The 15,249-nt window shown below is 36.6% G+C and overlaps 1 protein-coding gene across 2 annotated transcripts in view; it reads right to left on the bottom strand.

Moving 5' to 3' along the window:
* The window catches only part of MACF1 (microtubule actin crosslinking factor 1), a 401,373-nt gene that overhangs the window by 182,537 nt on the left and 203,587 nt on the right, over positions 1 to 15,249 (bottom strand). For both annotated transcript variants that reach the window (XM_051987753.1, XM_051987752.1), the window contains 7 exons: positions 14,893 to 15,169; positions 13,629 to 13,757; positions 12,512 to 12,589; positions 4,837 to 4,998; positions 3,059 to 3,163; positions 2,117 to 2,212; positions 1,292 to 1,417 (listed from right to left, as the gene is read on the bottom strand). In XM_051987753.1, coding sequence (XP_051843713.1) covers positions 1,292 to 1,417; positions 2,117 to 2,212; positions 3,059 to 3,163; positions 4,837 to 4,998; positions 12,512 to 12,589; positions 13,629 to 13,757; positions 14,893 to 15,169 — 973 coding nt within the window. The remainder of the gene's footprint in view (positions 1 to 1,291; positions 1,418 to 2,116; positions 2,213 to 3,058; positions 3,164 to 4,836; positions 4,999 to 12,511; positions 12,590 to 13,628; positions 13,758 to 14,892; positions 15,170 to 15,249) is intronic.

The raw sequence follows: 15,249 nt of genomic DNA, 5'->3' as shown, positions 1-15,249 counted from the left end.
TTGTGGCTCTTCCACCTGAGTGATGCCTTTAATATCTAACATTTAGGAAGAGATCTTTTATCAACTCCTACACCAAGGATAATTAATATTGTTTATCAGCTATCCCCCAGGATTCAACCCATTTTCTCATCTGTAAAAATGAAAATGCTATAGCACCTATCTCATGGAAAAGTTATGGGAATTTAATGAGATAACGGCATTTTGTAAGCTTTAAAGCACTGTAATCAGTGTCATCTGCTATTATTACTTTCAATTCAAACAGAATTGCAATCTGAGCCCTGTCTACCCCTCCAACTCTGTACATTGTCCACTGGCATTTAATCACAGAGTAGTCTTGCTCATATTGGCTATATTACTAGATCTCTTAAGGGACTGATTTTCAATGGTAAATGAGCATAAATAGGATTTGGATTTGTTTCAGGCCCTTCCAATATATAGTGAAATAATGGACATGCAAAGGCTTGGGAAAGTTAAAAGTTCAATACAAGCATTATTCCACCAAGCACTATTCATGCTTTTGTTGAACTACATATAAGTTAGGTTTAAACACTGAGCATGATGAATACCAAATGCCTATTACCTTATAGCTCCACAGAGAAGAGGGCTGAGGAAAAATTTAACACAAATATAGGTTTCATCATTTACAAACAGCTCACATTTTCCCCTCGGCCTAGTTGAGAGAATTACAAAGAAATTTGATGCCATGTCCCTCTGTCATTGTTCTGCCTCATATCCAGTTAGCAAGTTAAAACCAAGCTGCTACAAAGAGAGTATGATCATGACTGGCACAGAGATAGTGCTTTGGATTACATGTCAATAATCTGTGGAATCTTATCAACATGGAAGCAAAGAGGCATCCTGGTGCTGTGGAAACAGGAATGATGGTGAAGTCCAAGTGCCAGCTGTTACACTTCTTAACTGTATGATCTTGGACAATGACTGTGACTAGTCAGAGTCTCTGCTTCCTTATTTGAAAAATGAGGACCATTTTCCCACTCTATACTTCAGAAAGTGCTGAGAGACAATGATCTGTTAACCTTAAAGTGCTATAAAAATATGATTTATCAATAGCTTCTACAAAGAAGGACAAAGAGGAGAATAGAAAAGATGAGGAGGGGACAGAAGGAAATTGATTTCTTAAACTACTAACTGAATAACAGCCCACACTTTATCAAGTTGACCCCCTCCTAACATTCCAAAAATGGTATCCTCAGCCATATGATTCTGATTTTTCATGGTACTTTATGAAGACAGAAAGTAGTATCCCAGCTGATACTCTAGCAACACCCACCATGGAATCCTGGAGGAGGTCTTCAAGGCGGGACAAGCTGGTATTGTGGTCACATGAATACTTCCGTTTGATGGAGTCTTGCAAATTCTTCAAGAATGTTTCTAGGTCTCTTGCATCACTAAAGAACTGTAGAGACACAATGGAGCAAGTGGATGCCTTGTGCTCAGCACAACAGCAATTACTAGATGCCAGCTAGGAAGGCTTCCGCTAAGCAGGAGAGGGTCTGTTTGTTACATTGGAGTGGTAACAGGTAAGTTAAAAAGGCACACAAAAATATAAAGTGAAAGTCTTGATATTCTGCTTCTGTCAATCATTAATGATAAGCAAAAAGCCCATACTAACTCCAGCTGCTTTTCCTTCAGAAAATCACTGTTCCTATTTTCTGGACTTCTCACTTCCCATGATGTATATCTCATCTGAAATAGGGAGGTCCATGATGCAGGAGCCTCACCTATTAAAACTGTGAAAGATACAGAGAGAGCTCCAGGCTGAGTTTAGACACCTAATCCACCAAACACCCTCTATCATGGAATTAAGAAGCAGCAGGAAATCTAACAACATTTAATAGGCAGAAGGAAATCTCTAAGAAAGGGTGCAACATGGTTAAAGGAGTATAAGAAAGTATATGGGGAGGAAAACATTTCTCCTCTCTCATAGAACACAATTACCAATTAATCAAAATGTTTCATTTTGGAGCAAAATACACCATAGAAAGCTGCTAAAGCCCTCTCCATCCTGACTGACGCCTGACACCATCAATATTCTCCTGATATGGTATTTTCTTCCTCTCTTCTCTCTCTCTCTCTTCTACCCCTGGCTTTATACCTGAAAGTAAGCACTATTCTCCTTTACATGTTGTTCCACACAATGGCATAATTGTTTCATCCACTGCCACTGGGACTGGATGGCAGCACTATATGCCTGGAAAAGAAAAGATAGAGGGCATCAGAGTTATAGAAAAAACACCAAAGTCTTTCTTTTTTTGTTTTTATTTTATTTTATTTTACATTTGTTTCTTTTTAAGATTTTTGAGTTCTAGGTTCTTTCCTTTATTCCCCAGCTACAATTAAGAGACTACATGTGAAGTTAATTTCCATAAAAGTCAAGTTATAAAAGAAAACAAACAACTCATATATATCCCACCCTAATGAATATAAAAACCCTCAAGAAAGTAGGTTAAAAATAAAGAGAGTGATAGAGAAAGCCATAATCAGGTTCCTTTTTTGGGTGTGGATTTACAATTACTATTGCTAAAAAACACCAAAGTCTTAACACACATGATGGGTACTGTGTTGAGAAGGGAACAAACAACAGGGAAAAGGGATACACACCCAGAGAAAAAATTAGCAGGCACATCCTTGAGGTTTTCCTTAAGCCAACATGGAACTGGCAGATGAAGCTACATAGAAAAACTCTATAGAACTTCTGCTAAAAGATCCAATCTGCCTATTGTGTGCAGCCTATTCTCTCAGCTTTTTTAAATTAAAAACACCATACTAAATAAAAGACAATCTCTTCCTGGACAGCTAGTTAAAAGAAATGGCTTCAGTCTCCCCTATGTAATCTGTTCTCCTTTTTACTTTTCTCAGACACACAGCTCCAAGAGTCTGATAGAAGAAATATACTATTTTACATACAAGATAAGAAGGAGAACAAATAACCTTTGGAATTTATCTGTTTTCAACCAAGCTTTGCATTTCAAGACCTTTCTTCCAAAGGCCTGTGGGCACCTGAAAACATACCATCATCCCTTCTTTAGACACATACCTCAACAGTCTGCTTTGCTGGGTGGTTCTCCAGTGACAAACGTTCTGCTGTATCTTGCAGAGATCGGAAAACTTCTTGTTTCTCATCCAGTTCCATGGTTAACTCCTGAAAATGCAATTTAATTTTACTCACTTAAGTATTCAGCAAAAGCCTTCAATGAAAGCTCTGGGATAGATATGGGAAATACAAAAGATTAGAAGACATGTCTTCGCTCCAAATTCCATAGGGGAAACAAGATATGACAAACATGAGACAACAACTGATAACTTGAACTATAAATGACTGGGGAGGGGGAGAGGTATTTCCAATAAATGATAAGAGTTTTTAGAGGAGAGAACAATTAACATGAGTCAAAGAAGTTGTCTTTAAAGAAAAAGTCTTTATGATAGAGCTAAGGCCTGGGCATGGCTTTCAAGGATAATTAGGTTTTAGAGAAATATATGGGGCAGTTGAAAAGAACGGGGAAAGGAGACATGAAGAGCAGAAGGAGGAGAAGCCCATCAAGAGCGAAGGCAAGAAGGCTCCCTCAGGAGACAATAAGAACAGTCTGTAAGATGGTAGTTTAGTGTTACTGAATAGTAGAAACTAAAGCCAGTTAAATCAGACATGAATGCCAGGAAGAAGAGTTTGGACTGGATTCTAGAGGCAATGATGAGTCACTGAAGGTTCTCAGGATGGGAGAGACATGACAAAAAAGGATGCTTTATTTTGGTTCTCCCCTCCCCCTCCCCAAACATGAAGCTTTAGAGAGAAAAATGAAAACAAAAATATTCCAAAGTTATTCTCAATGTTCCAGGCATGAGGCAAAAAGGGTTTTGGACAAAGGAAAAGAATGGAAGGATGAATTCAAAAATATTTTGAAAGAGTTTATAGGACTTGTAGAGTGACTATATATAAGGGATGAAAATAAAAAACAGTCAAGAATAATTCTAAGAGTTTGAGCCTAGTTGTATGCGATTGACAGAGACAAAAAAAACTGGGAGAAAAAGATAGCTGGGGAGGAATAGAAATGTGGGTAAGTTAAATTTTAATAAATAAGGAACATCAAGAGTAGAACTATCATAAAAAACAATTAAAGAAACATTCACCATATAATGCTGTAAGGAGATTAGGATTAGGATGCAGATTCAGTAGACATCCATCTACTGGGAGATCTAAAACAGAGCAGCTCTCCAAAGAAGAGTATAGAGGAGTAAGATCCAATGACAAAAATTGGGAAATGCTCACCACATTAAATGGTAAGGAGAGGAATAAAAGCCAGGGAAGAAGGTAGAGAAAGGAAAATTGACAGAATTGACTTAAGTCAAAGAAAGAGAAAGCCGTAAGCAGGAAAGAGAAGGGAACAAAATGAGATGCCATTAGAAGTGATGGCTTATAAAGTGTTTAGCACAGTCCTTAGCTATATAAATGTTTATTCTCATACTTTTTCCTTCCCTACTGATAATAATAAAAGTATAATCAAATGGATCTACTCTTAAGAAGGGGAAATAATAGAATTCAGAGCTGTCAGGTAGCCAAGAGTAAAATAATGAAGATACTTCAATCCTCAGAATGCTACTCCAGCCTCCCAACCTTTCCAAATTTAGTCAGCGATCAAGGGATTCCAACAGTAACATCCAAGTTTTGGTTTTTTTGTTTGTTTGTTTTTTGTTGGTGGTGGTTTGTTGGTTTGTTTGTTTTATCTCACACAAGCAATCAATGTCCAGGCAGTGATGTCACCTAACAGTCCAGCCCCTTTCAACATAGGCGAGTAACAATGGTCCCTACATTAAACTTACAGAGAAGTAATTTTTCTTGGCTGTGATATTGGGATTGTTGTCACTCCAATCAAATGCCAATTCCTCCTCCTCCTTTTCATTCAACCAGATCAACTCAGTTGTAGCTCTGGAGACAAATTTATGCAAACTCTGGAGGTGTCGGAGGCGGAAGCTGGAGGTTTCCTGTACAAAGCAAAAGATGACATATTAAAATTATTTATTCATATGCTTGAAAAGGAATAAATTTATAACATAATGAATGATGAAATTAATTAAGCTCTGTTTCTCAGTGATCAGGGTCAGAAAATGATTTCAGGAATTCAAATTTGTTAGAAGACAAAAAACATATGTTATCCATTAGTAAAAATTACAAAAGATCTGAATAATCTATGTTGGAGGATAATGGGAAAACAGGGATACTGATACATTGATAGTAGATCTGTGGATTATTACAAACATTTTAGAAAGCATTTGGAATGATGCAAAGTGACCAAAATGTCCAAATCTTTGAACTCAGTCACTCCAAGCTTATACTCCCCCCCCCAAGGAGGTCATTAATAAGAATAAAGAACATTTTTGCATAGCAAAGAATTGAGAACAAAATACATTGATTGGGGATTGTCTAAACAAACTGTGATACATGAATGTAACAGAATATTATTCTGCCTTGAGGCAGAGTGAAAAGAAAATGACATTGAAAGTGACTAACAATGTAAATGGAAAGAACAGACAACTCAACAAAAAGTGAATGATGAAAATTTATAAACAACAATCACGGTCCTAAAAGAGATATGAGAAGATATGTTCACTTCACTTTGCAGAGATGGAAGTCAACAAAGCAGCCAAAAATTTTTTTTATTAAGCATCTGCTCTACTTGAGATATAAAGAAAGGCAAAAGAAGTTGGAATGCAGCCAAGAATAAACTACCCAGCTAAGCTGAGTATTTTTTTCCACGGAAGAAGATGGACATTTAATGAAATCGAGGAATTCCATCTATTTCTAAGGAAAAAACCAGATTTAAAACAAAAAATTTGATCTCCAACAACAGGAATCAAGAGAAGTAGAAAAAGGAGAAACTAGACAACATAGTAAAGTAAGAGGATACAGTTTAACCCAACTCCTCCTACAACTACTTCAACAAAGATGAGAAATTGAAGGATACACTGCAAGACTCAAGTGTTTCATTCAAGTCCTCTATCTTCAGAGTCGATGTTCTTTTCACTTGCCATTGTGCTTTCCATGGTCAGGCACACTGTAACATGCCCTTGACTCCTGTGCCTCCAAATCCTGTATTTGGAGTGACCAAATAAATGTCTCCTCCCCAACCCACTCACACACACACAAAAAAGAAAGATTGTGATTGGCCTGACCCTCAGGAAAGTAAACAAGCTGCATTTAATTGACCACCTCACAGCTAATGTCAACTAAGGTACCATAAAGAACCTATGGGAGCCAATGAGAAATTATGGGGCAAGGGGAAAACTCTCTTGCATCAAGTGCTACTGGAGGCCCTGTCCTATCTCAATATATCTCAGAATTTAATCTAGAAAAGGCATAAACAACCTTTTACCTTTGCATAATATTTTTAAAATAAAAACTTTTGGAGGGTCTTATGTATAGTTTATATTCTTTTCTTATCTATTTAGTGCACTGGGACACATTCAACCATATAGTGATCTAAAAGACCTTCTGCATCAAGGCACAAGACTGGAATATGGGGAAGAAAAAGTATATTTAGAATATATGCATAGCTATACACAAATATATGTGTGTGTGTGTATATATATATATATATATATATATATATGTATGTGTGTATATATACATATGATATATATGCTTCATCAGTGCCCATTTTGTCTGTAAGTGTAAATATAATATATGTGGCTGTATATACAAACATATATAATGCCTTGTGGATATATTTGTATGTATGTGTGTATGTGTAAATTATATATGTGATTATATAAACAACAAAATATAATTCTTGTGTGTATGTGTATGTATGTGTGTAAATATAACATATATGGCTATAAAAAATTATTTTAAAGTAAAAAAAAAATTTTAAAAAAAAAGAAGTTCTCATGAAACTCAAAGTCTAATGAGGGAGACAACATACAAACAACCATGAACAAACAAGATACATACAGATAAGTTTGAGTTAATCAAAAGAGGGAAGACACAAGCAGCAATAAAGCGAATTGGGAAAGGGTTCCTCACAGAAAATTTAGGTGGCACTTGAATGTAGCTGATAAGGCTAGAAGACAGATGAGGAGGAACAAAGAAGTAGAGAGAGACTTGAAGCAGAAAAGACTAACGAAAAGGCATAACAATGTCAGAGGACATTAGGTATATAAAGAGAAATCAAAAAGTAAAATCTACAAGATTTGGCAATTGACTGAATGGGGATGACAGGAATGAGGAGTAGAAAGGAAGGGAGAGAGGCTAAGAAGATGACATCTAATTTGCAAGCTCAAGTGTCTAAGAAGGTGGTGGTACTCTTGGTAGTAATAATGAATGAAGGAAAACAAATTTGAAGTAAAGTTCTTAACTGAGAGAATAGAGGGAAGGCAAGCTATGGAAGATATGGAAAAGTTTGAGATAGTGAATCAAATAAGGAAATATATAAAAGGACTGCTTTGCTGTATGAGAGTTCAATTGAGATTATGTAATAAGTTTGTAGGGGACACAGGCAGCACAGTTTCATGATTTCTCTAACTTCAGTCAATAGCACATATTTAGAGCAAAGGCAGTGGACAGTGAGTGGAAATAATCCATGGTTAAGGTTTGGAAGGGAAAGACTGATGATAAAATGTAAGGTAAGGAACTTGGGAGAAGAGATTATAATGAACAGGATTGCCAAAACCAAGAGGGGAAGAAAGAGTAAAGAAACCAATGCAGGGATGCCAGCTTGGGAAAGAACTGCAGAGATGTGGGCTGGAAATTGTGATTTGGGATTGCAAGGCAAAGGGAGAGGAGGAATAACAATAGATCCCCCCCCAATCCCCCCCCCCCGAGGTAATTGGGGTTAAGTAACTTGCCCAGGGTCACACAGCTAGGAAGTGTTAAGTATCTGAGGCTGGTTTTGAACTCAGGTCCTCCTGACTTCAGGACTGGTGCTCCATCCACTATGCCACCTAGCTGCCCTCATGACAATAGATTTTTATCAGATAAAAGAAGTTCAAAAGGTCAGGAATATGAAAGAGGTGCATTTTGATGGTCAAATCCAGCTCAGTGTGTAACTGAAAAGGAAATAAGTCATGAGAAATGAGTAAATTGAGAACTATGGAAAGAAGGGGCATGACCTGGAGGTTGTTAGCCAGAAACTAGCAGAATTTTTATTAGGTGATATATATGGACTAAGTCAACAAAAAAGAGATTATTGAGTGATACTGATAGAGAGCTTGGAAATGGCAATGGAAACAAGGGATGTTCCAACTCTCCTACCTTACTCAAAGGGGAAATGGGGAAAAGTTTAACTAGTGCTGGAAAAGATAGCCAGGGAGACAATGCTATTGAGAAGGAGTTAGGTCTTAATGAGAGCCAGAAGATGGAAGGAATGGGAAAGGAAAAGATTTAAAATTAAAGCAAATTTGTTACCTGTGGAAGAGATATTCCAGAGAACACAGTGGAAGGGATAAATAACTTCAAAATGAACACTGTGAGGATTGAGTTGAGGAGGAAAGAAATAAAGAAGTGAGCAGTGGAAGATAATTTGAATAATGACAAGGAAAGGTTCAGAATTATTGTTAGATGGTGTGGCACATTCATTTACTGTCAAACCTTCTTTCTTCTTCTTTTTCTTAAAAAAGTATATATGTCCCTAGCTGTACCAGATCTAAAATTATATTATAAAGCAGCGGTTACTAAAACCATCTGGTATTGGCTAAGAAATAGACTAGTTGATCAATGGAATAGGTTAGGTTCAAAGGACAAAACAGTCAATAATTTAACAATCTAGTGTTTGACAAACCCAAAGACCCCAGTTTTTGGGATAAGAACGCATTGTTTGACAAAAATTGCTGGGAAAATTGGAAATTAGTATGGCAGAAACTAGGCACTGACCCACACTTAACACTACACCAATATAAGGTCAAAATGGGTTCATGATCTAGGCATAAAGAATGAGATTATAAATAAGTTGGAAGAGCATAGGATAGTTTACCTCTCAGACCTGTGCAAGAGGAAGGAATTTATAACCAAAGAAGAACTAGAGATCACCATTAATCACAAAATAGAAAATTTTGATTATATCAAGTTGAAAAGTTTTTGTACAAACAAAACTAATGAAGACAAGATTAGAAGGGAGATAATAAACTGGGAAAACATTTTTACAGTCAAAGGTTCTGATAAAGACCTCATTTCCAAAATATATAGAGAATTGACTCTAATTTATAAGAAATAAGCCATTCTCCAATTGATAAATGGTCAAAGGATATGAACAGACAACTCTCAGATGAAGAAATTAAAACTATTTGTAGACATATAAAATATGCTCCAAATAATCATTAATCAGAGAAATGCAAATTAGACAACTCTGAAAATACCACTACACCCCTGTCAGATTGGCTAGAGAGACAGGGAAAGATAATGCGGAATGTTGGAGGGGATGTGGGAAAACAGGGACACTGATACATTGTTGGTGGAATTGTGAACACATCCAGCCATTCTGGAGAGCAATTTGGAACTATACTCAAGAAGTTATCAACCTGTGCATACCCTTTGATCCAGCAGTGTTTCTACTGGGCTTATACCCCAAAAAGATACTAAAGAAGGGAAAGGGACCTGTATGTGCCAAAATGTTTGTGGCAGCCCTGTTTGTAGTGGCTAGAAGCTGGAAAATGAATGGATGCCCATCAATTGGAGAATGATTGGGTAAATTTTGGTAGATGAATGTTATGGAATATTATTGTTCTGTAAGAAATGACCAGCAGGATGAATACAGAGAGGACTGGCGAGACTTACATGAACTGATGCTAAGTGAAATGAGCAGAACCAGGAGATCATTATATACCTCAACAATGATACTGTATGAGGATGTATTCTGATGGAAGTGGATCTCTTCGATAAAGAGAGCTAATTCAGTTTCAATTGATCAAGGATGGACAGAAGTCGCTACACTCAAAGAAAGAACACTGGGAAATGAATATAAACTGCTTGCATTTTTGTTTTTCTTCCCGGGTTATTTTTACCTTCTGAATCCAATTCTCCCTGTGCAACAAGAAAACTGTTCGGTTCTGCACACATATATTGTATCTAGGATATACTGTAACCTATTTAACATGTAAAGGACTGCTTGCCATCTTGGGGGAGGGGGTGGAGGGAAGGAGGGGAAAAATCGGAACAGAAGTGAGTGCAAGGGATAATGCTGTAAAAAATTACCCTGGCATGGGTTCTGTCAATAAAAAGTTATTTAAAAAAAAAAAAGTATATATGTGTATGTGTGTGTAGATATATACACACATATGACTGCTACCTAAAAAAAGCAAGAGCATCTGAAGAGAAGTATATTTGGGAAATGAACAGATAGTTAAGAAGATAGTATCTGAAAACAAGGTATGAATAATTCTGGAACATAACTTAAAATATTCTAACAATGAATTCTTGGTCCAGGATAGTGCAAATCTAATGAAGTAAAGATGTGTTAGAACAGTTACAATTTTAATGAAGATGAATTTAAATAGGAAAAAAGAAGAAAAAAAACTTAACTTTTAGTATATATCTACTGAAAGAGTGATTATGGAGAGTAGCTTCAACATGGGAAGAAGTCCAGAATCTCATGACCAGCACAGATCAAAGAGTGGAGTTGAATTTGCATCTTCCTAGTTCAGGATCTGTTCTCTACCCACTATGACATGCTGGCATCTAAAATATATATCTATTTTTTCTATGTTTACATATATATATTACATATTAATATAATTATATGTAATATATCTAAAATACAGAAAGTTAACAGCTTTCCTTGATAATGTCATCCTCCAAAAAATAGAAGCCACATTGTAAGAAAGAGATTGGTATTCTGGACCTGATTCTGACCAACAAGATCTGTAATAGAAATGACAGAGATGTTTGGAAGAAGTAACTATTTTGTTATAGAATTTATGACAGAATAGGAGAGGAAAGCTGAGTATCATTTGACAGGTGCCTCTAAATTTCGAGAAAAGACTATTCCAAAAGCTGAGCAAAAGGCCAGATAGTGTCTCAAGGATTGACATCATACAGGAAAATTAGCCCAGAAGGAATGAGCTTTCAAATATGAAATTCTGAAGAGAAACAATTCTGATGTGGAGAAAAGACATAACTGATTTTAAAGAGACAAACACAGAAGACAGAAACAAGGGCAGGAAAGAAACTGGAAAGCAAAAGTATGGAATGATTCTGTAATGTAATGAACAAGTGGCTAAAATAACGATCATAAAGAAGGGAAAAGGAAGGACTATTCAAGTCTTACGTTTCTGTCTTCTATGACCAGAAGAATAAGATTTGAAGTAGAAAAGATTCAACTAAAATGCCTAACAGAGAATTAAAGATGCAAGATAAGGGAAAATGACCTCATCAAAAGCCATAATGACTTAAAACCACTAGGTCCAAACAAACAATATTCCCAAGGTACTGAATGATTAAATTTGATTAGTTAGTGAACTTGACAAAAAAAGGAACAAGGATCTCAAGGAAACAGCATGGCTTTATCAGCAAGAAGCCATGTTGGACCAACCTCATTTTCCTTTTTGACCAAGGCACTAGTCTGCTAGAATCAGGAAGGTTGTTTTAGAAGTCTGAACTCTGTCACCTCATAAAAAGGTCTGCTGCCCTAATTAGTGTGTGCTTATTAGCTATTAAGAGCTCTTTGTAGGATGTAGTCCTTTAGATAGGCCTTCCCCATGCTTCATTTTATTTCTGACTCCCCAGTCATTCCCAGTGGCCTTGCTGACTTATATAATACTCTACCCTGTCTTCTTACCCTCTACCTTCCAGTTCTGAAATCCTGATGAAATCATTTCTTCCATGGATTCTAAAAAGGTTCTATCACTCTCCTGTAGTCCCATTCACCAATCCTACAACTTTCTGGTTCTACATTTCCCTCCCAGACCAGCACTCTCCTGACTACTATCTTCCCCCAAGTGTCAGCTCCTACAGGGCAACTGTAGTTGTCTTTTTATTTGTATCTTCAGAGCTTAGGAGAATTCTAGACACAAAGTGAGTTTTTAATCATTTTTTAAAATTAATTCAGGCTAAGAATGTGATAAAAGTCTCTCACGCCATTTTTAAGAACCTGGTAAAAAATACGTATAGAAAGTAATTGGTAATCTATTAGAATTCAAAATAGATTGTAAGACTGGATCCAAAGAATAGTCATTAATGAATCAATCTCAATTTTGAGAAAGTTAGACTGACCCAAAAATCTTTTCTTAGTCCTGTGCTAAATTAATATTTATCCATTAACTCGAGAGTCTATGAATCCTAGCTCTGACATTATTAGCTGTATGATCTTATCAAGTCAGACACTTTATCATTGTCACATTATAGCTGGATAGTCTCAAAGATCCACACCACCTCTAATGTGTATTTGTGTATGCATTTGAACATAATGGCCCATACTTTCAGCTTTCTCAGGAAGTCAGTGAACCCAGCTGTCAATTGAATCCTGGAATCTCCCATCAATAGCCCAACAAAGATCCAGTCACTACTCACCATCAATTTACAATACTGTGTCTCCAACTTCCCAAGTGTTTCAGTATAGCTGGCACGAAAATTCTGGGACATTTTGCCCTAATGAACAAAAACAAAAACATTGTAGAAAACGGATTAAATTTCCTAAAATATTACAAATATCAGATTTCTCTTTTCAAATTCCTATGCAAAATCCTTAAGAATCTAAAATGGTGATCAATTCATTCATTGAGGGGTATAAGGCCCATAATGGCATTTAAGAGTAGGCCCATTCCACTAGTAGATCTGCACTCCAAGGAAATCATAAAAGAGGGGAAAAGATCCACATATGCAAAAATGTTTGTAGGAGCTCTTTTTGTGGTGACAAAAAAATGGAAAATTAGTAGCTGGCCATCAATTGGGATATGGCTGAATAGATTATGGTATATGAAAATAATGGATTATAATTCTATAAAAAACGATGAACAAGTTCATTTTAGAAAGGCCTGGAAAGATTTCCATGAACTGATGCTAAGTGAATTAGGAATATATTGAACACAGTAATAGCAAGATTGTGCAATGATCAACTGAAAGACTTAGTTTTTCTCAGCAGTTCAGTGATCCAAGGCAATCCCAATAAACTTTGGATGGAAAATGCCATCTGCATCCAGAGAGAGGACTATGAATCAAAGCATGCTATGTTCACTTTTTTTTTTTTTTTCCTCTTGAGGTTTCCCCTTTTGTTCTGAGTTTTCTCTACCAACATGATTCATAAGGAAATGTGTTTTTAAAAAAATAAATGTTACATGTATAACCAGAAGAAAAAAAAAAAATCTTATCTCTTTCCAAAAAAAAAAAAAAAAAAAAGAGTATGCTCATTCAAAATAGCACTGCTCAATGAACAGGACTCAACACAATACATCTACATCTACAACATGGAACCTTCATTAATTGAGCAATAATTCAGTAAAGTACAAAAGAATAGATTCCTCTCTCATAGAGCAACATTGACAAAGTTCCAAAAGAACCCTATTCATGATGCTTCTCAATACCAATTGTCTTAATACGTCACTTCTTCAAAAGTCTGCATTCTATGAACTGTAGTGTACAAATGTCCTCTTACCTCTCTATTCTAGTGTATGCCAAGGATACCACTTACTTCATACATCCTAGCCTCTTTGACACTTGAGCCCAGTTCTTCTACACTGGTATGGATGTGCTGCTGAGTCTCAAGCTGCAGCTCCACACTAGGTAGGTCACTGCCCCATTCAGCTCGCTCCAATTTCATCTGGAAAAGCAAACATGACACCAACTTTAACTTCAAGAGACTAGAAGAAACTTCTTCCTCCTTCCTTTAAGTAGGAGTAGAGGTTCAGAACAGGTATGTACTGTCAAACAAGGCTAAGGTGTAAACCGTTTAGCCCCAATGTGTGCTTTCTTGTTATGAAGGAAGACGGTGCTTAGGGGCACGGATGGGATGTGACCTTTATAAAAAAGATTATTAATGAAACATTCATTAAATAAGGGTTTTGTGGTTTGTTTGTTTTTAAAGAAAAGAACAGAGAGGTCAGTTAGTATTCACATAAGAAAAGAATGCTGATAAATGCATGGAGGCACTCAGGAGATCTTAGACCATACAGTCATATTCCATTGCCTTTAGTTAGAATGCTTCCTAATTTGGAAACCCAATGCTTAAGTCTATTTTGTTGTGGTTACATGAGAACCAGATTATGATTGTGGCATCTAGGAAGTGGCTCTCACTTAGCTTATATAATTCAGCATTTTGGTCTAGAGGTTTCTTTTCATTAGATCTTGACACACAACCCAAGCTCCACTGCAAACATATAAAGATAACATTTATAATGATCCCACCCCTCCACCGGAGCAACAAGGATCCAACTGAAATAAAGCAATCTTTGGAAGAGCTGCTTGTTCTTGGAGATTCTAATCCATTTGCATATGAAGTATCCTCTTCTGGGCGTAGGAATGCTCAGCAAAAATACAGTAGCAGGATCAGAGGGGCAACATCAAAAAATTCAAGTTATGGTCTTAAACCCACCATTGAAACTCATGAACCATTCTCAACTTTCAATGAAAAAATCTGAAAAGATTTCTTATAAAGAAGTTAATTAACTCAGGCATTGCATCTTCTTCCAAAGGTGTCCATTTGGACCATACTTATTCAAAGGGAATAAACTCAAAAGGCATACAATGCTTTATACTGGGATGCAGCTATGAGCAAGTCCTCTGTTCCTCAAGGATTGACTTAGAAAAGGTAGAAAAGGGAAAGAAAGACGATATTTCACAGGCACTATCTGACTCCCAGCAATAAAGAAGCATTAGAATGCCCACAACAGAGTCTCAGGTTGGATGACCTCAGATGAATTGCTGGCCTAGCAGTTATATCTGTCACATATACCTACCTGCATCTCTTCTACCCAGGAGAGCAGTTCATAAACAAACCGGAGACTCCCTTCATCTTCAGATGAAGAGATAGACACCAGTTCAGCACGAGTCATGGGCTTTCGGAACCAAGAGGTAGAAGGAGGATGTGTACCCTTAGTTAAAGGGTCTGTCTTCAGGTGGGTAGTAGTTAAAGTAGAGGGCTGGACAAACTCAAGTGTATTAAAATGTCCTTTTCGGTAAAGATTTGTGCACTCTAGCCTCAAGGTAACCAGCTCATCCTGGAGACGCATAATCCTAGAGTAAAAGAGGAAGAACAAGTAAATTAAGAATTTACTGGTCAACTCTGTTAAAAAAAAAACTGAACTTTTCAATAC

The sequence above is a fragment of the Antechinus flavipes genome, chromosome 3, assembly GCF_016432865.1.
Source record: "Antechinus flavipes isolate AdamAnt ecotype Samford, QLD, Australia chromosome 3, AdamAnt_v2, whole genome shotgun sequence".
NCBI lineage: Eukaryota > Metazoa > Chordata > Mammalia > Dasyuromorphia > Dasyuridae > Antechinus > Antechinus flavipes.
Note: the sequence above shows the minus strand (reverse complement) of the source record. Positions and strands in the feature narration are given on the sequence as shown.